The sequence below is a fragment of the Fopius arisanus genome, unplaced genomic scaffold (genome assembly GCF_000806365.1).
Source record: "Fopius arisanus strain USDA-PBARC FA_bdor unplaced genomic scaffold, ASM80636v1 scaffold00017, whole genome shotgun sequence".
NCBI classification, from domain to species: Eukaryota; Metazoa; Arthropoda; class Insecta; order Hymenoptera; family Braconidae; genus Fopius; species Fopius arisanus.
In genome coordinates this window covers 1424262-1452044 of record NW_011887756.1, presented here as the reverse complement: position 1 = coordinate 1452044, position 27783 = coordinate 1424262, and the positions used below count along the sequence as shown (strand labels likewise).

Below are 27783 nucleotides of genomic sequence, written 5' to 3'. Positions count from 1 at the left end.
TTAATAAAATACTGAAATCATTGTTTTGACTCCTGCTCTGGGTGACTCCCCGTCTGGACATCAAAATGACCGTCGAACGGTCGAAATCAAAATAACATGTTACAATGTATAACCTAATTCTTCTATCAGTGCAGTGATTGTATTGCCGTGATTGCACCGTTCAATTCAGTTGGTACTATTTAACTGCGTCATTAGGTAATAGTTACCGAGCCTGTGTAACATTAACCTAATTGGTCTATCAGTCCACAGTCCAATATGAAATATTGAGGACGACATCCGGAAGAGAATTTGTAGTTTTTTAAGAAAATCAACCAATGGTCTTTTTACGTGGCAAAAATGAACTGCATTGAGAAATAAAGCGCTGATCAAATATAGTTACGCGATCCCGCGTCATTCAATGTTTCTTTTTCTTGATTCAAGTCTCAAGTCTCTTATTTTGATGACAGTATACACGTACTTGAATCTAGTTTTCGTATCCTTTCGCTTTCGCCGCGTGATTAAAATCTGAATCGACTTAATTCAAGTGTATAATCAGTCGCGGCCGGAATTTTTGGAAAAATAAATCATCTTTGATGCCATAAATAGGCTGTTTTGTGAAAAGATTAATTCAAGAATCAGTTTGGTTGCTAATGAAAACAAGTTCATCGCAAATTTGAATGCATAACCTTCGTGAATGCACATTAAACCTCTGAGTAATCAACAAAAGTTGTTACTCAAGTGATTATAGACCATCATCGGTAGCTCACTGGCTAGGTGCAACCCTAGTGTTCTGAAAGTTGTGAGTTCGATTCCCCGTTGAGTCGAATTTTTCAACAGGCACCGAGGTTGCTAATAGAGCAACCGCCTGTACCGACATGGTTTTTCCTGTGGTTTCCCAAGTCCACCCTAGGCTCTATCAGAGAGTGAATACGGTACAGTGTAGGAATCACAGCCGCATGCATAGGGTGAGATAGGGCCAATTAGCCAGAAAAGGGCAGAAAGGGCCGGAATATATATGTAAAAAAAAAGTGATTATAGAATAGATGTCACCGGTTGTCTAATTTGGAAAAGAACATCTTGTGGCATTTGATCCACTGTTTTATCTCCTTTTCCCAATACGAAGGGTATTGCTAGAACTACTAAGAATGAAATATGAAGATGTATGTTGAGTAAAAATACCCAGTAAGAAACTGGGCAAAAAGCCGATATAGTACCCCGTAGTGAGGCGTATGGGTAAGATGAGCGTCTCGATGCCGCAACGAAGTTAACTTTGGTGTCGTTTTTTTTTCATTTTTCTATTTTATTCGTACGTATAGAGGTATAGAGTAGGTAGAAGAAATAGGAGGGGAACCTTTGGGGATCACGTTTACAAGCGAAACGGGAGTAGACGAACGGTAGAAGTAGGTAATGCGATCGTGCTGAGGATTCATCGATAATGCAACGAGAGGATTCTTCGCGGCTCGTCTTGCGCTTCTCCTTACCCTTCTTCGCCACCCTCCTAACCTCTGTCTTTCAACCTCCATACCGTTTTCATTTCTCAACAGAAAATTCACGGTACTCTGTTGGAACATGTAAAGAACGGAATTGTCTCTTGAAATCTTTTGAATTTTCATATCATAATATTTGTGCTTTCAACATGAATGTAAAGTATGTCGGAGCAAAAATACAGAATCATGTATTATGATAAGACTGGATACGAAATTTTTGGAATACGGAGAATTCAATTGTCGTATACCCAAGTAACTGCATAATTTTGTTGTTTTTCAGCGTCAAGTTATCCAGATTTTTTCTGTATGACTGAGTAGACAAAATGTATGCACTAAAACCAGAGTACATTCTTCACTCAACATTATGGAGAACAATATCATTTTCACTGTTTGCTCACACTTGCAATGCCAATTTATTGCTAGAAGTGCATTCTTACCAATGAAAGCTGTACAAACTGTCCGACAAAAAAGGAAAAGATGAAGAGACGGACTGATAAATCCGCAGTGCGATGGCGTCGAATGCTCAAGATGCACGCCATCTTGTGGAAATGTTAAGAAAATGTTGAATAGAATTCATAGATGGGAGGGTGATACAACTGGCAAAGCCAGTAGAATAGAAACCTAAGCTCTGCTACTTCGTTGGGGGATTCCATTCGCCTTTCGACGTGTCTTTACACCTTTACATGCTGAAAGGCTACAAGAATAGACAGCCTCTATTTGTGGGTTTCTTTCGAGCTTCTTTTCATGGAACAGGATCAGGCTGCATTATGGCATCGGGTATCCTTACATGTAGAATTTCAATTTTCGACGAGCAATCATTAATCCCTACGAATTGATCGCTATAATAAAACTACGGATACTGTCTCCAAAAAGATTATGTCAAGATTGAGTCAGACTAATCCGATCTATAATTAACCGATTTCATGGAGATAATCGATTGTTTTAAATTCAATTTCTATCAATTTAATATGGGATTATCTAACCAATCAGCTCATTTGTACAAAATTATAGAAAAGATCCTAAAGGAGATAATGATGTAAAAGATGGCGCATCAATATATCATTTGAAAATGGATTTCCAGTCGCAAATAAGAAATTAATACGTTTATGAATTAAATAAATGAGTACACGTGTACTCATACACACGTAGCTTACACTTTCTGCGTACGGGAAGGATTTATCGAGTTAAGACAGAAGTTGACCAGTGAAGACGTAATTTATCTCAATATGAAGAATAACAACTAATAAATAGATAATTAGAAGTATTAAAAGCAAGGAATTGAAAAAATGAATGACAATGAGTGAATGCGTTTAACATATTTGATGAGAATGCAGATAAATCAAATATTTAGCTCTAACGACTCCTTCCTCCTCAATTAGAGACAATTTCTCATTGAATTAAACTTGCACAGAAGTTACCAATTTATCAGGTACAACTCCATTTAAAGCGATCGTTACTATTGAATTCCCTCAAAACTCTGTAACTAAAGATAATTTGTTGACAATTACGGAGAATAGACGCTATATTTACCGATAACACATCACAATGTACTTGAACTTCGAAACTTGCCAAACAACAGAGTGATTATTTATTAATTAATTATTTTCCCTTCTGGAGGAGTACTTCATTATGCACTAACTGAATCTATTCCCAGAGAGAAAATTCATTATGAGAGTGCAAACAAATTGACGATTCCATTAGTTAATATTCTATTTCGGTTAATTGAAGCATAGCTTCCTCTTTCCGTTCGTTTATTATTTCAATGAAATTCATATCTGGTCGGGGATGAATGAATGCAAGGGGTCAGAAGAGTCAACAGGAGACAGAAGAGGGTAAAAAAAATGCTAGTGAAACTTGGGTCTGGAGATATCTTTAGTCCCATTGGGGATTGAAAGAAGAATACAGCGAGCCAATCTTAGTCTCTCCTTTTAAAGCTTTTTTTCTCTTGGTTCTTTACCTTTCACGCGATAGAACGGTGGAGCAAAGTGACGGGACACGGTAGCAACTTCTTACGACGTCTCACTCCACCATCGCTGACTCAATATAGGTATAATATAACAAGGCAGCACCCGTTGGGCCGATGTACAAGAAAGTGCACTCCTCGTGTTTGGACTTTCGCTTCCGTCCGCGACAACGAACGAGGGAACGTCGACAACGGCTCGACAACGTAGACGACGATAGGAGGGACTCCCTGGTGATTTTCCACTACGATTTTATCTCACCTAACTCCCTCTTCCAATGGGCGTCTCTTTTTTCAAACCCCCCCTCTCGAAAGTGCAACACACAATGGTGTCGTTGTTTCCGTCGTTTCAATGTTTCACGTTTTATCCCTTTCGAATGGCAAAGTTTTCTAGTATTTTATCTTCCATAAGACTCACTGGGAAATATTAAAGTTGCTCTTCTATGAATGCTACTTCTGATAGCACTCTTGACGCACACAGAAAAACTTGCAAGTAAATGTTGTTGGAGAAATTTATTACATAAATGTCATTAAGGGTGTTAATTAATAAAAAAAAATGAGTGAGTTAAATAAATAAAAATGAGTAGTAGAATTAACGTTCTTCCATTTTTCTGGTAAATTACTATGGGATTGACGCCGAAAAATATAACGTTTTTGCCATATGTCATTATTTAATGAGTCTCGAAGTGGGTGGTGTGAACATTTTTTTGTGTTTTTTCGAAACGTTTAAACAGAATCAGAAAACTGTCGAGACAATGGCTGACAATGATCGCACCACTACCAAACTTTGTCAGCCATTAAATAATAATAAAACGCAAAAACATTATATTTTTTACATCAATCCCATTGGTCGTTTGCCAATTTTGGCTATATATGGATCAGGACCATCCTTAACACGCGGAAAATAAATAACTCTAATCAGGTATATTTTATACTTGATTATAATATATTTAATTTTTAGTATAATATATCGCGATATTTAGCGATATCGATAAAAATGGATTTTCTTACGATTTTATATTCATTTGTATTCAAATATCAATTACAGACAATCGGAAAATGTGAGTTTTCCATAAAAAAATATACGAATTCTCTTTCAGGTACTTCATCAACATCAGGTATTGCTATAATATTGTATTTCAATTTTGCTGTTTGCCAGAATATTTTAGAGGACGAACATAATGCCGGAATGGGTGTTTACAAAATTTTCTACAGTTTATCCAACTGGAAATTTTAAAAGATTCCACTGTTCATGAACGAAATGCGATAACAACATCTGATTTCTCTGGTTCACCCCTTCGTTTTATTTTATTCCAATTAAACTTTACTGACGCCTTCATTCTTTTATTAATAATATTACGATACTATGCGAACGACCACTTCACACTTGGTGATGAATATTCATGCATTATTTTCTCCTTCTAAGACAACCTGTCGAGAAAAATCCCCACAAAATTACCACAACGTTACACGATTGCCAGACACCAAGGTAGACTTTATGAAATAGTATGGTACTCATCTCCGAATCAACAATAATGTATTTACTAAACGTTAATATAGCTTATGTAATATGGAAATCCTGACAGAAGAACTCTTTCTATTTAATTTTCTCCATATTGGAAATTAAGTGCGATATTTTTGAAGAGTTTAATAGCGGAAATTCAAAGTGAATGCGTGGAATGACGATTGAGTGATAATTTATTGTAATTCATTAGAATGCCATTCTTTCATAAATGCATTTGAACAAAGTGCAGTTAGATGCGAAGATTCATTATTCATATATTTTTTCAGTGAAAGCAGGATAATCCACAGTACATAATCTACTTGAAACCTCCAGGAAGGATTTTACCAACGTGAAAGGTAAATATTTGAGGTTCCAGAGGGGGTTGTAGAAGCAAACCGAGTGAGAATCAGAGGTAAAAGAGTAGGCAACTGACAAGCCCCCGAACTCTCACCGATTCTTACGAGCCTCCATGGACCCAAAATCTTTCAACGGCAGAATGTCGACAACTCAGGATGAACGTGTAAACCTCAGCACCGGAAATGCCTTCCAACATATTTGATTCGACGTGGGAGCATTTCCCTGTAGCCAATCGTAAATCAAACAATTCAAGCAGCGAAAGCAAACAATGTCATTCGAGATTCTTCGAATAAAACGCGAGAATAAATCATTTATTTTTTTTATGGTGCAACTGAAAGATTGTGGGAGTTATGATATACATGCTCCAGATATTGAAAAATATCCAATACAAGTTCGATCTATCACTGCCATAATTGTCAACTGTTCAGCTATTCCATCGGGAGTCGATTATTTATAGAAATATGTGAAGACGGAGGAATCCAATTTTTAGTATTTGATGTTTGACTTGAGAAGTGAAGATAACTAGTTGAATCGTGAAAACGGATTCATAAAAATGTAATAAAATTAACGCGAGAGATTCACGGACGGGTAAACTTCCTTCCATGAATGAACTCGTCAGAAATATTTCCTAGTTAAAAATAGCTCCTTATGACGGTCACTTTCGTATGATTTCCTACAAATGGCTTCTATGTAAAAAAAATCGGCAAAAAAGGGCCCAAAAAACCTTAATTATAAGAAAACTCGTAATACACGAGAAAAAGTGCAGAAATTCATGGAGCCAGAGGATTAGAATAGTAGTCGTCAGCAAAAACACATTATAATGATTATCCTAATCTCCATGAGGTTTCTATCTAACACTATAAATGCTTGTTGGTTAAACAATAAAACTTCATGGTGATATTTTATATTTAATTTGTATATTAACTTCTGTTCAAAATATAAATTCGTTCATTGGTGCAAAACAATTAATTCATTGGTGTTTTCGTGATTTTTGCCTTTCCCATTTCTTCCTATTTGTTTGATTGATATTTTATAATTGAATGATTTTTTTATCAATATAGAACATTCATATAGAACATTCACTTAATCGACTGAAATCAAAATTAGGAAATAATTTACGTAGTCCAAAGCGGAAATGAAGGGTGAAAGAAAATTAATTGGAAACTTCCGGTATTTTTTCAGCTTCATCACTGAAAAAAGTATGAAATTAACACGTAATTTTATCCGTAATTTTACCAGTAAATCTCACAGAAAATTTTAACTGTAATAACTTAAACTTCGCGGATGGGCGGTGTAGCCACCCTACCGCCACTAAACTCTGTTTCGAGTTATTGTAGTTTCGCCTAGGTTGGGTTACGGATTAAATTTCCAGCCAGCTTTCAATTTATTATGCTTTTATGAAATAAAAAAAACATGAATCTATTATTTTTACGAGGCATTGTATTTATTGATATTTTTTTATTCAGTGAAATTTCTCAATCGCTGGGAGAAAATAACGGAACGATTTGTTGTCAACACCGGAATGGGTTATTAGAATCGTAGGTAATTTTTACAGAGCAGATCATACAATTCGCGAGCCACTTCAATTTCCTTCTCTGGACATAGTTTACGTATTTTTTTATTGGCCTAACGCGATTTAAACTTGTCTCTACTTGATTAAAGTACGCGCAGTATTTGATAAAAAATTGTACAGATAAGAAATTAATTTTAACTGCTGAATCAATTTTTCATTCGATTTCATGCATTTCATTTTTTTCCCAGAATTCATAGTAATATGTCAAATATACCATCACATAATAATATATAATCATGTATATATATACTATAATATATTAAAATATATTATATTTTTTCGGCTAACAATTACGTGACTAGTCCTGTATTTTTTTCAGTATCTTTCTCTCCGTCTAATTTGAATTTGCAGTTTATAATTTTATAACTTATGTATTTAAATTTTATAATTCACGATCAGCTTTTTCATCATGAATTTTTTCACTAAGAAGAATTACTGGAAGAGAGAAAATAATTAAAATAATTAACGCTTCCGTTATGCTCTGTATTCTCAGGCAAGAAACTTTTAAAATTACTTCAGCATTTAAGAAATTTTCGTTGTGGGTGAACTTCTGAAGTTATTTTACTTCAACTTTGACGGATAATTTCTCAACACTGTACATGTTACTGTAATAAAAGACTGATATTCAGTATTCACTCGTAAATATCAGCGTTAATATCCATCCTATCAAAATACCGCTTCATGATGTCCTTCTTATTTGCGACAGTCGGAAACAACCTGTATTCCACAAAATTCAGGAATTTCTTAATCCCCTGTCTACGTTATTTCGACTTCAAGATTTGTGGCACAACTTCTTGTCGGTGATAGACATTTCGTATAAGTTTCCGAAGAGTATAAGCCCTGTTAAACTATTCGAAGCCAAGCCTGGAGGCTTGATTAATATAAAAGGAAGTATTCAATAAAACTTAATTATGTTTTCTGTCATTCAAGACGAAATTACAAAAATTAATCGTATATTCCAGGGTGTGGATGTGTCTTTCCAGCAATAATTTCAAATAAAGAAAGATGCCAATTGAACTAGATCGACTTTATTTAACACATTATTCATGGCCAATAGTGACTAAGAAAATGTTGCAGATTTGTTACGAAATTTGATCAGGTGTTCTACAATTTTTATCTGAATTTAGTCTGAGAGAAAATTAACGATACCGCTACGTAAGCATTTTTAGTTGCTTTCGTAATTAGGAAATCAATTGAGTTCAGTAATTTTCATTTAACATTTTTTTCCGGGTATACATGATTTAGAACTCGAAAGTTTTATTAATAGAAAATTAGTTTCTTACCCTTTTATTATCTATTAGGAATAAATTAAATAATACAAAAATATTTACATTTGATATGTGCACCCAATATTTTTTACCATTTGAAGAATCATCAAAATTATTGATAACATTGAAAATCTACGTGAAATAACTCTAAATTAATTATGAAATATTCTTGATTTAAGTGTATTTTCTTTCCGGTGAACTTAATCTTAAATTTTTAAAACTCGCCCGGATAAAAAAAATTGTAATTGGAATAAATTTCGAAGTTTCTGGAAAACTTTCCAGAAAATTTTTTTTATGAAACAAAAAAAAATCGGAAAACAAATCGATTTTATTTTCGGCAAAGGTTTAGAAAAATTTTTCAAAAATTTGAATAGGAAAATTTTTTTATAATTTCGATGCCGTATTTTTTTAGAATATTGAAAAATCAAAAAAGTAAGAAAATAACAGTATAATTAAAAGAAAAAATGATATTCATAAAAATTTCTAGAAAATTATAAAAAAAAATTTCCGAAAGAAATTGTTGAAAAATTTTTCAAAACATTTCCCAAAAATACAATTGTTTTGTTTTCCGATCTTTTTTTGTTTGAAAAAAAAAACATTTCTGAAAAGTTGTCCAGAAATTTTTTGAAAATTTGGAAAAAATATTCCGTTTACTATTTTTTTTAACCCGGATCAATACATAATTAACCCAGTCCAGTGATTTATATTTATCTGATAAGAAGTGGTGTTCAGTTATTGGAAGACACCTGGTGAACCCGTCCTTAAACATCTCTAAATGGGTGAACTCCCGGTGGACTCGTACCGAGACTAGTCAGCAAAGGAATCAGGTCGAAAGGTGACTTGATTAAAGGAGGACGAGAAAACCTCACACGTTACCCTAGAATCGAGTGTTTTCTTTCCATGAATGATTCCATGATGGTTCCATTCAACTTGTTTAAAAAAAAATATCACTTATGTTAAGGAAGGCTTGTCGGTAAGTTTTTTGTGCAGCCGATTTATGGAAAACTTACCATAACATCAAATAACGCCATTGAAGAAATTATAAGGAAAGATACGATAAATAATTAGGATGAGAGCTCATAAAATTTAATTGTGTAATTAATAATGATTTATTTAATTAGTCAGTTTATGTTACCTTAACAATAGAGAATTATTTACACTTATTCCACAATTGAACAGCATTTCTTAAAAACTATAACGAGGCATCATAAATGTTTTTCTTCTACGACCGCTTTGAAGGATAAATGGAGAGCGGTTGCTCGTATACAATGAAAAACAATTTGATGATTGCACAACTGCGCATAAACCTTGTAAAAATCACCAGGTTCCTTTTTTCCATTTTTATTTCAGCAAATAAACCGCTGTTTTTTTTCAGATCAAATAAAATAGTGGATGTAAGACGAAGAAATTCTTTGAATCAAGAGAAAATGTGACTTAAAATAAATGAAATTTTCTTGAATTTTGTTTATAAACTACAAAAAAATCATAACTTTTCCCTTTATGCGAGGGAAACAGGCCCTCAAACAAGCAAAAAATTCCATGTATCAAGAAATTCCCATGCCTAGTTTCGACACCTAAATAGGTGTTCTCGGAAACAAGTGATTTTATCCTTGAAACAATAATTGTTTTTTGTGTGCGGGTGATTAAATAAAAATTAATGTATGTGGCCAGTTGTAGCGGAGGTGGAAACAAACATCTGGAAATAATTTCAAAGGTGCGAGTTTTAACCATAGTAAGTACGTACTTTCTCGTCAATTTTACAACAGGTTTTATAAATGAATAAAGCGCACGGAAGAGAACGGATATTTTTTTCTTCAATTTTTGTTGTGTAAAACGAGATGATTCAATTGAGTAACCAAGTGATGAAATAAGTAAATTTAACTCCTAGCTCATTTTTAACGAATATCTATGAATTTATGAGAGATGACGAAATTTATTAGCCGTTCTCATTTACCAATCACCTTTTGACCTCAATTTCAGAATGAGTTAGTCATAAATATCTCCAAATCCAGGGGATTTCAATGAATTTTCATAATTTGAAAAAGAAAATTCAGGTGCACATTTTACCTATTTTTTTTTATTATCTTGACATTACCTAAGCGCTGTCCAATGACAAGGGTTATCCATTTCTAGTCTCTGAAATGAAAATGTGGTGACGTCAATATCTAATTTATGACATTATTAAAAAATTATAACCTATTTGAATGAAGTGTATTAGACAATCAATTCTAGTATATTCCTTTTTCAATGTTGTAGATGATTTTGATGATTTCTTAAGTGTATTTACAACTTGAATTCAGGTACTTTCTTTATTAAACTCATTGGTAATGCCTGATAAATTTGATCTAACTGTTAACAAAGTAGAATCCACAAAATACACTTATCCGTCAGAAAAACAAAAATACGACAATATTGTTGCACTTTTGATTTGATATATTTGTATTTTATGGTCTGTATAGACCTTCAACATAATATGAGGGATATGGTGAGGGGTTGAAATCGCTCTAGCTTTCGAAGTTCAAATCATACAATGTAATAAAAAATCATAGAATTGCCATGTTACAGTCGTCTCCAACTTTAAAAAATTAAAAAATGTTGAGATAGTTTTAAATGCTGAGGGCATACATGAAAAGTGAATGTTTGTATACTATATAATCTATTCTAATTGAATCCAATCAAGTATAAAGTACCCGTAAAAGAAGTATACTTTTCTGTGTACACAAAAAAGAAAAAAACGTATCTGATTTTGCGAATCGAGCATATATATTTCAGAATTGGATTTATTTAAACCTTTATACAGGATATAAAGTCTTCGATGAAAAATACCTATTTTCGATTCGGCGATGCACTTCTTCTTCCCCATGCATATCCCTTAATCGAACATTCCTATTCCAAAGTCGAGAGAGAATGTAATGAAATATTGATTCCCTGCTTGCGAATATGAATAAACCCGATTTAAGGATGTACATTCTCGATTCAGTGATATTATGCCTGATTTAGTAGACAGTCGTGAATATTGATTGAATAATTCTTCGCTCGTTTATAATGTGAATTTACCCAATAATCCAATAATCACTTAAAATAATGACTGAATAAGATTATAAACCAATGGAGAAAAATGCAAAAATAAATTTTGAAAGGTAAAATCCGACCAAATTCCGTTGAAATCTTAACTCCTTGATATCAGGTGAATAGTAATCCGAAAATTATAAGACCAAGGCGATTACTATAGAAATAATAGTTATTATTAGCAACGGTAGTAGCCACGCGGAGGGTGTGTGATTTCCGGCTATCGTCTAAGATTTGGACGTCTTAGAGGCTAAGCTAAGCCACGTTCAGTCGGGGGTAGGCGGAAAAAATATCCCCGGAAAAAATAGCCCACACACCCAAAACGTGTTAAAACCCACCCAATTTGATAGACCATAGGAAAATTAGAGCCCCTGAAAAAATAGACAACGAAAAAAATAATTAAATTAAAAAATAATTAAATTGAGCGAGTTTTAACACGTTTTAAATGTGTGGGATATTTTTTCCCTGGGATATTTTTTCCGGGATTCCAGTCGGGTTAGTACTTGGATAGGTGTCCGCTTGGTTACATCTCTCGATGTGGGACTACTGGCCTTAGACACGCATGCAGGGAACTACTGTGTTCACCGAGTCACTGTGAAGGATGAACACTGCAGAATCCCTGCATTACCGGCTGGCTCCATGACTGAGGTTTTCCATGGTTTCCCTTAGTACAAGCCAAATAGGTGCAGTAATCAAAGTCGGGTCATAGTAGCGCAGAAAAAGAAAGGAACGATAGTAGGAAAGGCTCAAGAATATCAGACAAGAGGCACCTATGAAACCGTAATGGTAGTAGGTATGAAGATATATATATATTTTTTCGTAAAAGTATATAACAGGATTTTGGTACTAAACTAGTGGTAGGTAGAGATAATTAATGAATCATTAATAGAAAGTGATAACCGGATGAAGTTTACTGTAAACATAAAGATACTTGAATCAAATATATTTTATTCCCCTAGGGACTGGAAAGTACGATTCGAAACTCGCTTTGAGCTCAGGTTATAAACTCACATTTCGTCAGAAAATACTTTACCCCCTAGAGGCACAATATACTGTTTTTTCACTCAGTCTGTTCCATCGTCTTGGAGACAATACTCAGCGAGGAACTAGTATCACTGCTGTCAGATGAGGGAGCCTCGATCCGGTCGTCGTTCTCACGGATGTGACGTAGTGGCGCGTGGCTGATTGATATTCAGTAGAAAGATGAAAAAGGATGGATAATGGAGGAGTTATTATTCTCTCAGTGTATCGTTGAACGCAGAAAACAATTTGCTTTAATTTAGGCGACGCTGAGAATTTAATCTCATTCATTATGGTCAGGAAAAATGGATCTAAAGCATCGTTAAATTGAGAGCACATGCATTGCCAATTCACTGTAGCTGTCGCGCATGGTTGAGTAATTGGGATTGGTCGATGACCAATGATCTTTGTTATCATGTTTGCTACCTGTTGCTGCCCGTTCACGTGTTTTCGGTAGTCACTTCTCATTTGGTGGGCATGCATAGCAGACCTGTATGAATTTTTTTTCTAGCCTCCGGCCAGAAAGCTCAATTTCCCTACCACTTCTCGGCCGAAAAATAGTATGCACACCTCGTCGAGTCAAAAAAGAAATGCCGCAGATCACATGAAATTGTTGGTCGAGGCGAAACCGAGATCTTTCTTTTTTGACTAGCCTAGGGATGTAATATACTAGTTGAATTTTCGACGCTGGAGAAACGCCATATTTGTTTTTGGTGAGACTGGAGATTTCTGTTAGCCTTTGAGGATATTTGCTGAGTTTGAGAGATATTTCCTGGATCTTCGGGTGATCGTCCGAGTAGAAATTGAGCGTAATTTTGCGACACTCAACATTGGCGCAAAATTCGGGGGACCAATACGGTCCTAGCCCTGCATTTGGCCCGCTGCAAACCTCCAGAAGCACTGGGTACCGGGGCTCTATTACGGGGGAGTCCCAAGTCTCAGATTGAGTAATCGAAGAAGGTTAGAACAGTTCAACCATACAGTACTTTTGTGTTTTGCGTAAAATGGACTGACAAGGCTTAAGGATAATTGACAAAGGATGAATCCAGAATTTGGCGTGAATGCAGTTATTGCTCTGCGTTTATGGGCAATTACATTTCAAATTGTGGATACCCATCTTCATGGACTACTGGTAATTTTTAGAAAATTCTTCCTCCCAGAATTGTCTGTCACGGCTAAAACTTGCCCGCAGACCTCTTCTGAATTCATTATCCAATCAATTCCCGATGCAGATGAAAAATCCCAGTGCGAATTTGTTTATTCTGGCATGCAGGAGGATATTGTTACCATCATTGATCCAGGTGTTCATTAGGGTGATATAATAGAGTTGCAGTTCAATATGGATGAAGTGTACATTTTGAACTCCAGTTGTAAAGAATTTTGGCCGATTCTTGGGAAAATTCTTCATCAACCTGATGTTTGTAGAGTTTTCCCAATTACCATGTACTTCGGTAACTCAAAACCTAGAGATCTGGCAAATTATTTGTACCAGTGGATTTGCGAGCTAAACCACGTACGTATGTTTTATGAATAATACAACTGAAAAATTTAATTAAAAATTTTAATGTTATTGCGTATTGACATAAAATGTCAATGCCATTGCGTATTGTGTACGCAATTACTATGAATCCCGCATCGCTATGACTTCATACTACATTGAGGGGACAAATGCGTTGGTCTGACTAGACTCCGCGGCACGTTGTAGCAGTGCTATAACGGTGTCTCGGAGCCAAGCCTGACCAAACCTTGCCCGCCGCAAGAAATCTGCGAGGTTGGATATCGGCTAGGGCCAGAGTTATCAGACTGTTACTTTTTTCAAAAGATTTTTATGATTTTATACAGTCACAGTTAATCGAGTCAAGTCGATCACGCGAAGATTTGACACTTTTCGAATCACGTAGTTGATATCTGATTTAGAGCTTTTTATAATCTGTCCTATTCTGAAAAAGTCAAAAAGAATTTTTGGGAAAAACTGCCGTCTGGCAACCTTGACTAGGGCGTGGTGGCCGTTTGTTTTCTGGTGATTTCTTTTATTGATGTTATAAACATCCGAGTCCAAATAGAGTCCGGCAGGAATGTCAGTGGAATTTTGCGTTAGGGAACCCCTGACCACTCCGTTCAGTGAATTTTATGCTCTCTCTCTCTCAACGGTTATATCACCCAATGAGGTAATTTTTGTTGAATTCAAATTGTTTAAAAGAATTAACTTTCTTAATTTTTCTTTCATTTAAAATTGTTATTCTAGCGACTTTTATTTATTACTTTTTTCTTTTTAGTGTCATGAATTTTAGATAATGTCTTATTCATGCATTTATTCTTTCGCGGAATCTTGGACTTCAGAAAACTATTATTTTAATTCACTAAACAACAGTAACTTTTGCGTAAATTTTAACTGTAACTATTGTTAGTAACGCATAGTCATTTTGAAGGGGATTTGAGTAATTATTATTTTTCTTGTATCGAGACAAGTTTTTTTTAATTAAAAATTGTTCTCCCCGACAATTTATGAATAGATTTTTTTTTTGAATATCCCAGTCACATCACATAGAAGCTGGAAGTGGAGAAGGATTTCGATACGGTACTCATTTCCGATGAATGATCCGGCGCTCAAAATTTTTATTTTGGATTTATTTTAGGGTTGTGAGTGCCATCGGGCCGAATAATAAAAGGAGGGTTCAGCGAACCTCCTGAAATTAAGTGGCAGTGCGTAGAAGTTTATTTCCGCCGTAAACGACAGGAAGCTATCAATTTGTTCTTTAATTAAATATAATTGTGACCTTTTTGGCCCTTTAGCAATATTACAAGTATGGATGTATCCATTATACGTTAATTTGACAGATTTCATACATTTCTCCTTTTTTTGAGGTTGTCGATTAGTTATAAAAATTATGGAATAACGAGGACGCGGGGTAATGTCCTGCTGGTTTTATTATGTGGTGGACGAAATTAGTTAAGTCCTTCAAATTGTCAGATGCCACCAGCACGTAAGCGTCGTTGTCTCAGTTTACTTGACTGCTTTTAACTACAAAACACTGGAACCACAACGGAAAAACCACAGGAGTTCCTGAACCAGTGCTATATCTCGGCACGCGAACCCTAGTGTTGGCTACTTGTACACTTGCATAAATCACACATCCGTCTACATGGCCTTGCATGTTAGCATTTACAGCCGCATGATTTCCGACTAAGAAAAGGAGACGGAAATACAAAAACAGGGGAAAGATAAAAAAAGGAAAGTGTTGAATGAGACTCGGTAATGTCTAATTTGTTTACATCCGGAATATATTTTATGTACTTGAATCTAGTATATTTGATAATTTAAATATATTATTGGATTCTGAAATATATTTGATTTAAATATCATTTTTCCAGTTGGAAGTCTTTCGTTGGATCAATATTGCTCGAGTATATTCATTTTCTTGGAGATTTTCGAGATACAAAAAAATACAGGAACGAATTGTGGATTAAAAAACGCGGATTAAAAACTTAGGTTCTATGCTGATAGAAATATTCAGAAGGAATTCAAGCATCAGAAGATGAATTTGAATCTTCTACTCAAAGCTACTAAAACTTAATTTTAAGCTTCGCCGAAACTTTCCAAAATGAGTCTTATGTTTGAGATGATTGAGATTTAATAAAAAATAAAATGGAAAAGAATCTTTGCTCACCATACATAATCGTCCAGGGTGTACCATCCACTAAGAAAAAAATCCTAATGCCAAATATATTTTTTTCCGTTTTCAGGAATTATATTTAAGTAAATATACATCTGTCCGTACAGAGTTGGTTTGACAAATTCACTATGCAAACTTGATTTAGCTGATTCCGTCATAATTGAGTGGTCATGCCGAAGACTTGAAAGACATTGTTTCAGAATGTCCCTGATATTCTGAGCATTGCCCTCAAATGTTACACGGACTTGGCGAAAAATGGTATCAGTGCATGATTTCAAAGTCTTCTACAACACATTCAACGTACGGATCTTAATGATTATCAATTTATTTTTGAAAATTAATAACATTTGTATTTTTATCGCAAATTGGATCATAATGAGCACCAGAGACGTGACCCGATGATCATTATAAATTGATAGAAACTTGTGTCATCTGAATTTTTCATACAGTGAATTCAAATAGACTTTTAATGGAGAAAACTCACAGAAAATGAGAAAACTGAATTCTTCATCTTACACGAACATCGGTTTTTGAATAATAACTTGAATTATCAGGCTATTCACAGAAAATGAATGTTAAAAACCATTGAATTTTAAAAAGAACCAAAACTCTGACAAATCTTTGCTGGAATATTGGAAAAAATGACTCGAATACTCACCAAATTTAGAATTCCATAAAAATTTCAGGTCACCGTATTTTTTAATGACACGTCTTTTTACTTGAGATTTCAAGAATAATTTTTTAAAAGTGGACTGATAATCACTCCCTAATAAGGACAGACGGGTCAGATGTTAGACCCAAGTCATTAAATTTATTATGCTTTGAGAACTAATGAAGGAAAAACTGACTATCCGTGTCTCTGAGATTATTTATCTGCGGTTATTTGCTTCTAAATGACACCAGGCTTGTCAAGTTACATCATTAACATGGAATGTATCAAATTTAATCCCAGTACCTCAGCCTTTTCTGAATGTGGAAAAACCTTGAGAGGATGCACTGTACAAAGTTGTTGACCAATTCATTGCTAGCCAAAAAAAATATCTATTCGGTTCAAAATGAAATGTTTCACTGATAAATAAATCGGACTGAATTAGAAAAATTTGCTGATAAAGTTATTTTAATTATGCTAACAAAAATTTGTCTGTAAGAAAAGCTACGAGTGACTTTATTCTGATGCTAAATTATCATAATCAAATCAATGAAACGGTCCAACGGATTGAATAATCCCATAAATTTCGTATGCATGTCGCAAAAACCTTAATCACTTCGCTGATTTAAATTCTCAACATAACTTCCATCACATCACCACTAAAGCAAATGGATTTATTCTATTCAAATGAATTTATGAATGTGCAATAAATTGAAGAATTAGTTGAGTTATCACGTTACACATAACGCGTTCAAAATGGCGCATTTTTACGGTCACTTGTTAGCACGAGAATGGCAATGACAATACCAATTAGTATAATTTGCATACGATTGAGCTTGCAACGCATGTATGTATCTAGCCGAACACGAACTACTGTACACACGGTGATAATTATGCGATGCGTATACAGGCCACCGAGTAAATTATAAAAACTCTATTTGCTTATCGATGAGGGTTATTAAAAATGATTTGCCTATCGATTGACTGGCTGGAATAGAAATAAGTGAGAGAAAAGGAAAATAATTTTTTGGGATCAGTCTATAGTTCAATTCAATTATTGTTACCTACAAGTCATCAAAAATCCAATAAAAATGACCAGAAAAAGAAAGTAAAAATTACATTCCACATTGTAGTTCGCGAACAATTTTAAGTTCAATAATATGAGATAAATAATAATAATAATAATAGTATGAGAAAAGTATGGAAGATGAATTTTTCACATTTTTCTAATTTTTAAAATTCTTTTGGAGAAGTAAGGAAAAAAGTAACTAAAAATCATATTTAGGTGATCCAAAATGTCCTCAAACTTGAAGATTTGGTGTTGCCGAAAGAAGTTTTTTTCATATCTATCGTTGCATTTACGATCCCAATCACGGATGTTACGAGATTGAGATCCCGTCAATGACGGGAAAGGAAGCGGATTTTACGACTTAAATCTCATAAATTACGAGGACCCATCTCGTGAATTACAACTTTCAACCTAGTAAATTACCAGTTTTAGGTTCGTAAAATACGAGATAAAAACCCGTAACTCCGATTAAGATTTGTAATTCACGGGATAGGTCCTCGTAATTTACGAATCGATCCCGTAATTTACGCCATAGAAATCGTAATTTACCGCCCAAAAGTATCTGACTATTGTCATGAAACCGATCGATAATTGTTATGGAATAAATGATGAAATTCCTCTTCTAAGTCACCCCTTTCATTCAACTTCAAATTCCTCGCGGATATTACAGCTCGAAAGTTTATTTTGCCGTTATTTTTTTTAGCAAATTTATCAGATTTTTCCATCCCCCGTGTAATACTGAAGCACCGCTTCAATCATAATTAATCACCATTGAACTACCCATTTTTCACGTCAATAAACGGTTCAGCAACAATTACCGAAAGGCAATTCATTCACCTGAAATCGTCACCACTCAACTGAATCGTTGGGTATCTATTAATATTCAGTTGTTCTAATTCGTCAACGCTATCCGGAACATTCACCGAACCTCGTTAATATCCCCCAAATCCTCCCATCACTGTGAGCGCTAAATTATTGTTGACATCACGTTGCAAAACTCATTAGTTTCAGTAGAAACGAGTATCGTTAAAAGTAGGAGAAAAAAAGTGGACGGCACGAAGAAGGGGTGGTATTAAAGAAGAGAAACTTAAAAATTTAATACTCAACGGTAACACCCACATCCGCTTTTATAATTAATCCGTGGAACTAAAATGTGCTGGATTAAACTCATGAATGTCGTTGCCATCAAAATTTTTCGAGTTAACAGGATTTGTCATGCATGTCTGACTTGACGTACTCTGCGTTCACTTGATGGCAGTAATGGTAACTCACCTGCAACAGAGAGAAACGAAAATTATTATTTTTATTTAATCTGCTGATGAGTATGTATTTTATTAAACATATATTTGGATAGCCTCTGTCTGTCATTTCTTGAATTTCTACACGACTGAATAAAAAAATATTTACCCGAAATACTAGATTTTTTGTGGGTTTTCCCCCAAGCTCGCTTTGGGTACATACGCTGTTTTTATTTATCGCTGTTGATAACTAAATAAATATCCCGGTGCTGTCGAACACAAACAGATCTCGAGTTTCCAGAATTTCGATATATTTCACTGCGAATGCAGAAAATATTTTACTATGAATTATTATTTTTTCAATTGTGCCAAATTGACCGCGTCCGGACCGCATGCAACCGATGGAATTCTAATGAATCAATCCCCGTAGAAGTAATACGAAAAAAATCTTACTGAATACAACGATGTCTTTTTACGAATGTTTTTTAATTGATACCACGACCACCTATTCTCACCGAGTCCCCAGGAGGAAATATATATTCATACTGCATCGCGTGGTCGATGTATAGACGAGAAAGTAATTACACTCTGGACTACTCGTTAATTTTCCTGGGGTGAACACTGAGCCCGTGTATTCCGGTAAAATTAGAAGGTGATTTTTTTTGCACACATTTATTTTTTGTGTACTTCGATGGCGGTGATAACGGGGCAGTGGCTTTGTCAAAATTGTAGAGCACTTTTTACTCTTGTCGGATATTCAAAAATGGGAGTACATGAAAATAGAGAAAAAAGTGCTGGATAAAATGCTTTCGCATGAAGAGATATATATTTTTTTTGTTGCCACTAGAGAGACATATGAGAGGCAGTCCACGCCAAACGAGTCGAACCGCTGAGCCTCATCCTCTTAAAAATTGATGGAATTTTTTCTACTAGTTGTCGGTCGAAAAACAATCTTCGAAATTTGTTAATCCCTCTTGACGACTTATCTCGAAGGTATAACTTTTTTCTACATTTCTCTGATTATTTCAATAAGTCGAACTGTTTTTGCGACTGATAGGACTTTTTCAACGAATTTTTAAATTTAATCTTCAGACGCTTGCCATAACCATTTTGTGCAAAGTGGTAAATGGTAAGTTGTCAAATTACATCAGCTTGGATTGGAACATTTGTCTTTGAAATGAATTTCACTATAAATTTCCAAAATTTCGAAAAGGAAGAAAAAAAGAGATCCAACAAGATACAGACTAGTGATGCGAGCAAAATCCATGACATCAAATGACGGTCACACTGATAGAAGGATTAGGTCACAGAAACCTGACATATTCGGTTGAGCATTTAAAAAAAATTAATTGATCCGAACCAGGCCTTCAGTTATAAATGCAATACATTTCAAACCGCATTTAATTTTATTATTTTTGTATCGATACCAACCGAGACCGTTCGAGACAACTGAGCATTTGGTAATAATTACCGAATTCAAGTTACCTCAACGTGCCATTCAGTTGAGGGGCATACTCTCTATTCTGCTGCTTGTATTACCAACTAGTCATTCGGTAACTATTACCTTATCAGCCAGTTGGATTAATCCTAACCTCTTAACTGAACTGTTGGGTGTCAACGATCATTGCCCGATTCAGTTAGTCCTATTTAACTGCGTAATTAGGCAACAGTTACTGAGGCTGTGTAACCTCAACCTAATCCTTCTATCAGTATATATGATGGTCTGTAACACGTCACATTACGGACCCATAATTTTACCTTTATCGTCACATAACAAGCATATGATCGGCTTCCACATGACGGACATATCGTACCCAAGATGTGATGTATAAAAATTTATGCAAAATTTTAGTTATTCATAATAAAATATTATGAAAATAGCACTTGTTCTTGAATCAACTTCTCACTGACAGAATGGACAGGTGACAATCATCTCACAAAACTTCACTGAACACGACAAAATTTTCTGACACGAAGCTAAATGATCGTTACATCGCATCTAGATAGATAATTTAATTTAAGTGGACTTAGACTAGATTTAAGTCATCTGTATGATTCGAGTTAGATACTTATAACGAAAAATCATCAAAACAATCGATTTGATGTCCTCGGAATTGCTGTAATTAAATTTAGATACATTAGATGCGTCCAAGATTCTGGAATAATTCTATTGAATGGAGGCCATGCTAGCGGAATCATGAAAAACAGAAGCATCTGTAATATAAGAACGCTCCGCAGTTCAGAACCAGAAAATAGTAACATTCGATGCAAAAGCTCAAAAAGAAAACGAACGAATTGTCGTGACTCGATCCCGTGAAAGTGAGGAATTTGATTGGATTGACAATGAAACCTTGGAGCGCCATGATGTCTTCAGTGTCACTATCCTAACAACGATTTTTTCATCAACAATGTAAAAAAATTTCCTGAGAATGTCTATCGGATCAAGAGGCAGCTATAACTTACATATTACTAGCACATTACAGAACACTAAAACGCTGAGAACACGACTTTAATAAGAAATTTAATTCAATTCGAGTGATAAAGGACGTTAATGATGCTTCATTAAATTCTTAAGACGATGAGTCTGAGATGGGATAAAAAGAGCGCTCCAACCAAGAAAAATGGCGTGAACTTTGAGTCGTAAAGTCTTGTCAGTGAAAAAGCATACCGAGAGTTTAACGAATCGGAAATGTAGAGCTGGCGAATCGTATAAACGTTCTTAGTGAAGCTTCTATCCTTCTCATTCACCTCCGTTTCCCTTTACGACGGATATACATAGTTTACGGTACTTCCTGTAGACTTTAGTACAAGAGGTTGGTTTTCTAGCCAACATTCTCGTTGACATTGTCATGTTTCCCTTAACCCACCATCTTCAATGTCGTTGGCGACTGATATGCACATGGTTTGCAAGAGGACATGAATTCAGATAAAGATCAAATGTTATGGGATATGGGATGTTATGAGAATGCTGAATGGAAGCACTTCAAATCCAGACAGTATCCATTAATATGCATCCGGTGCATTTCCGTATGAATATATACCGAATGAAAAACTATCAAATCTTCATCCAGGATGTCCTAATCACTTATTGAGATTCCTTCGCGGATGTCAAGAAATTAATGAAACCTCTGATTGAGCCGGAAATTTATCCTCTTTTCAATTATTCTTTCTCTCTCTCTATCTCTCTCTTTTGAAACTGTTTGTCATCCATTATCTGATTTATGGATTTCGATGAAACCCGTTTTTACTGTTTTGTATCTTTGAGGAGATATTTCGTCTATGGAATTGACGACCGAGGGGAGCTGAATTATTCATACTGGAATCGATAATAACACATTTATATTTAAATCTACTTCCTTCACAGCCCAGAATTTTAGATGATAATGCACACTTTCCATCATTTTACCTCTGTTTTCGGATTTCCGTGGAGTCATTTGAGACTAATGTAGTTGGGTTTACGATGGATCTAGTAAAATAGTATTCTTGTCGTATATTCATCTTAAATACGACCAAAAATCAATAATGAAACAAGAATTATGTATATAAATAAATTATGTATATAGTAAAGTAGTCTGTACCGATTGAGCGATTTATTTGATATCGATGAGGTTTGTTAACTATTATCAAGTTGCCGGGATGAACATAATCAAAAAACTGGTCTGGTGAATACATTCTTCATGTTTTGCTTTGATGAGGCCATAAATTGAAGAATGATTCACGTCTGATAAGACAAAATTGTATCATTAACTAGCGATGAACCCTAACAAGAACTGCTAGACTTAGGATTCATCTTGAAAAATGAATCTGAGATCAAATATGATAAGGTAGTCTGTAAGAGTTTTTAATTATTACTTAATAGTAAATTTGGATATGATCAGAAGATGCAGTAATGGTGGATTGTTGGGTCAACGTTCTCCGGGTATGCCGTTAATTTTTAATGAATGCATACTTGAGGAGACCAAGTCGCTCTAAAGTTTCAGTGATTATTTAAATTGCCTGTCGCATACTTCTCGCAAGAATAGCATAGCATAGCATTCGTCATTTATCTGCAAACGTATTGCTTTTCATAGAAATGATCAAAGATAAGGTTCTGTACTTCATTCGTAACTTTACCTCCATTTTTACTTGCACTCGGTACGTTGGGAACAATGGAACTTGTCAAACATTCTTTAAAAAAAAAATGTGAGAAACCCTCCGAGACTTTGACCTATCTTATCTCGAATTGATGATCTCCACCTCCTAAAACAGCAGTTCATCTCTCGCTAGAGAAGGGAAAAATGAAAGAGGAAAGTGAAAGAGGAATGGATGATATAAAAACTTAAAGAGACGAATTTTGGGGAATTGACGGAGAAGAGAGTCGCGACAGCTTTTTGCGGTTCCTCTTGGATCCCAGCGAAAGTATAAGGGCTGGATGGAGGCAAAAAAAGGGGGGAAAAAAATGAAAAAGAGAAGCAAGCGTGTCTCTAGCAGTCGTCGGTGCAGACATGTAGCAGTGGAGCTCGGAGCTAAAAATAAGGCGCCGTGGTAACGAGCGTAAGCATCCTGTATATATACAAGTCGTCGACCCCTTAACATTTTTGTATTCTATATCGTTCAGCGCCACCCCCACACCACCCGTCGATCTTTCTCCCGCCTATTTAAAAAAGAAAAAAAAACCTAGGGAGTAAGAGATGTCCGTAAATACGCAGTGCTCGGAATTGCAGTTGGTGTAATGGCCCAAGGGTTTGCACTGCCGTACACCCGGGATAAGGTTATTTCCTAGCCATGTCTTCTCACTTCTACTCAGGAGAAGTTGGTCACTGATGCAACACACCACTCTGTATGTATTCGGGAAATTGTAAGCCGTGTTTACCAACCTACCCGACGGTGGAAGAGAAAGAAAAAAATACCAGATGGTAAAGACCAAAAGAGGAAAGAGGGTGAAAAAAAAAGGAAAATGAGTCGACGTGCTTTTCAGAGACAATGAGGGAATAAAAATTAATAAAAATGCAAATTGCTCCGGGATTTCTTGCTACTCTGGAGTTTATGGAAATTTGACTTTTTGCTATTTTAATTGAATTCAAATACATTTGAAAAAATTGGCTTCGTTCTGACCACCACCCGCTTAATTTGATAATTTAGTTGTTATCCATTTGTTTATTTATTGATTTAAGTAGAATCATCGCGGCGTGATCTAGCGGGACTTTCAGTTTACGCCAAGTTTAAGACTGAATAATTTGATAATAAAGTGTGGGAACGGAATGTTTCTATTGGGTTGACTGAAAATTCAATCCGAAGGACTTCTTGTGAGTCACCCAAATAGTATACTCAGATTAAGTAGGAGTTCACTTGAATCAAATGAACGAAATCCATTTACAATTAATGGATTCTCGATTTAATTCAATTTTACTTAAATGAATTAGAGGCTTTAGATTGAATCAAGAAACTTCTTCGGCTCTCGTTTCATATCAGATGCTCAGGAAATTATTATTGGGAGAAATTATTGGGAAGAATTAATCATCTGAAACGAAAATTTTGTGAAAGTATTTCCATTTTCGTCACTCGATCCGAAGGAACTTTGCGGCCGATTCTGTTTTATGTTAATCATTTGAAAACTACTGAATAAATAATTATTTAAATATTTTTCCCGCATTCTGAGAATCCAAATCTAGTTCACCTAGACTTCCATTTTCTAAACTTGTTGGGACCGAGTGTTTGTCTTACATCATCATTTTCTCATTTCCCTCTCGCTTAACATTAATTTTTGAAATAATATGCGAAATCACGATTGAGGCAGTGAGAATCAGTGGGCTATGGGTCTGAAAAAATCAAGAAAAATATCTAAAAACAACGTGAACCCTCTGCTACGGATACAAGGAGAAGCTTTCTGATCGTTGAGTTCGTCGAAAGATGAGGAGTCTTGAGAAATGTGGGGTTTATGAAAGGCGGATTCTGCTGTATTCTTGACTCACTCACAACTCAGAAAAACGATTGAGTATTTAAGGTTGTTGTCTCGTAGAATTTTTTTTCGACAGTTTTCGTTAAAAATTTTATGGTGAATAGTTTGAAAAATTAGCAACAAAATGAGCCTTTTCCGTTTGCAATTGACCGTTTTGAACTTGAGATATAAATTTTTGAAATTCGAGTGATTTAACACGTGTTTAAATGGAGTTTTGCCGATTAGAATTTTTTTAAAATCAACGGCTCGACAGTCCCAGAAATAAAAAAAAACGTGGAATATACATCGTGGGAGGAAATACAGAAAAAAAATCAAATCGATTGACCGTTTGGTTTACGGAATATAATTATCGGAAATTCATAAATTTATATAATTGAAAATAGTTAATATGGAAAATATATAGTTATGCTTTAGCTATCCATGCACAATGCAATCAATCAAGTGAGACTATATACCGCTAAAAGATTGTGTTCTCAACTGGCCCGTTTTACAGCGGATAAACTTTTTACAGAGACTGTCGCGCGACAACCACCTTAAGAGGAAAAATCAAGAAAGGAAGAAGCAGTGTCCATATCTGAGAGACATGCAATAGTTAATAGAATCGTTGAATAGTTAAGGTTGTTCAACCATAAAATTTTCGTTACAAATTTTATGGTGAATAGTCCAAAAAATTATTCATCAGATGAACCCTTTCTGTTTGCAGTTGACCCTTTTGAACTGAAGATATAAATTTTTGAAACTCAAGTGATTTAACACGTGTTTGAATAGTTTCACCGATTAGATTTTAAAAAAATCAACGGTTCGACAGTTTTCGAAGAAACAGTGAAATGGTATGAAAAAATAAAACTAGTTAAAAAATTATAAATTAAAAATACCTTAGTGTGTGCAAAAGAGGTATAAAATAAAACGCAATTTGCGTTATCTATGATTGCATAATATTTTTTATTTGAGATTAATTTGTGACTGATGTTTATTTTATATTTGATTTTAACGTGTAATGATTTGTGTATTATTTTATTTATTCATAGATGATACAATTGTAAGAAAGTGAATTTTTAGCTATATCACGTTGAAAATTGCGTACAATTAAGAAGGCGATAATAATTTTAGATAGGCATTCTATGATCTTAGGAAGACAAATAAGCACAGTGTCAATTACTACTACACCAATTTAAATAAAGACATGTCCCTATTATATACTGAGCTGATGGGATGCGATAAAGAAGCAGATATTTTTGTAACTGTTAACTCTAATTGTTCAGCTAACTTGTGAATTCTAAAGCCTTAATGGCGTTCGTAAAATTAGTGCCCTGTGTAAATTGACGTTTCCATACTTCAACTTCACTTAACACTATTTGCTAATATACTTTTTGCCATTACCAAATATTACTTGAAGCAAGATGTTTAGAACCATCTTGAAAAGAATTTAAATGGTGCCACGGCATTTAACACCACGACGAAAGATCATACGAAAGATCATAGACGTAAAATCATGAAAAAAAATATCAAACAAAGTATCGCAATTAAGAATATTACAAATAATATCCGGAAGTCCATCAGCATACTGAAGCTATCAATTATTACCAGTCAATTTGTTTATTTTATGTTACAGATTATTAATCAGTAAGCTTATACTGTTTAAAGATCGTTCCTTAAATTTCATAGAAAAACTTTAAAATACTTCAACAACATATTCATATGAAATTTCCTGGTTATTATTACTGATAAGGCAGTCAGTGAAAGATAAAGTATGATTGAACGTGAGTACAAGTCATGACCAATGAACAGTAAGGAATGAGTGTGACAGGTTTTAGGCTTCAACTATCGAGATTTTCGATTCAATTCGATATGAATGTCTATTTCCCTTTTTCATAGGATTGGAATACTTAGTGTGAACACCTGGCGAAGACAATTATAAAGATTTTCAATGCACGTGTGCGAATGATTTAACATGTGCGAATAAAAGATATGAATGTTCGTCACTTCCTTATTAATAATGAGACACTTCGACCACGAAGATAATCGGAGGGATGGTACTAAAATTTATTCAAAACCAAAAAGGCGTATCGTGTATTAAGGATACATTCATGTAATCAGTGGAAACTACGTTCTTGTGCCATCTATATCTATACAACTTCTGCAAATTGTCGAGGTATTATTTTCCACTGTAATTCAAAATGAATGACTTTATGACTAGCGATGTATGAACGGATAAATAATAGTGCAATAAATAATCATTATGGTTGCTTGACGTGTGATATTTTTTTAATGATACTTTATACCATGATATTTTTTCTCGGCTATCTTTTGTTACGATATTATTGAATCAGATATTTTGTCGAGGATATTTTTACAATGATCAATTGTCGTCACACCAATGTACATATCTCAATAATTTTCAAAGAAATTCCAATCGACGCATGACATCATGAAATGAATGAAGCAGTTTTTATCGGTCCACGATAACAGTAATAACCTCAAGACGTAAAATTTCATAGTAATTGAGGAATAATCAAGCTGACGAATTGATAATCGAACGAGATCCGACCTAATACCAATTTCCGTACGATATTTTTCCATTTACATTTACGTAATACTCACACTCAAACCAAACATTGGTTAGTTTTCCATAAACTTTTAACTAAAAAAAACTCATAATAATAATTATTACCTCGATCACATTCATATTGTATAAATAGAAGAATGAATAAATAGGAATTATTTCCCAGGTAGGAATTCCAAGCTCCAACAACTGGTCCAAGCTTGGCTCAACCTAGACTTGCCTAGGCTTTGGCAACCAAGCTTGGGCTATATTTCACCCAATGGTTAAGCCAGGCTTCAGCCAATGTTGAAACATGAGCTTTGGTTAGCAGGCACGGGTCAGAAATGGGCCAAGACTGGCTACCAAGGGTTGGTCAGCAAGGGACGGCCAGCCTTCGCCCCAGCTTGGTGGTCAATGACTCGCCGGGACTGACAGACGTTCCTGGGACGACAACTC

The 27783-nt window shown here is 34.9% G+C and overlaps 1 protein-coding gene across 2 annotated transcripts in view; it reads right to left on the bottom strand.

Moving 5' to 3' along the window:
• Window positions 1-27783, bottom strand: part of LOC105263931 (uncharacterized) — a 252497-nt gene that overhangs the window by 88585 nt on the left and 136129 nt on the right. The window contains exon 3 of one of the 2 annotated variants that reach the window (XM_011300463.1): window positions 18729-18881. The exons of the other annotated variant lie outside the window; for it this stretch is intronic. Coding sequence (XP_011298765.1) covers window positions 18810-18881 — 72 coding nt within the window. The 3' untranslated portion in view covers window positions 18729-18809. The remainder of the gene's footprint in view (window positions 1-18728; window positions 18882-27783) is intronic. 2 annotated transcript variants of the gene reach the window in all.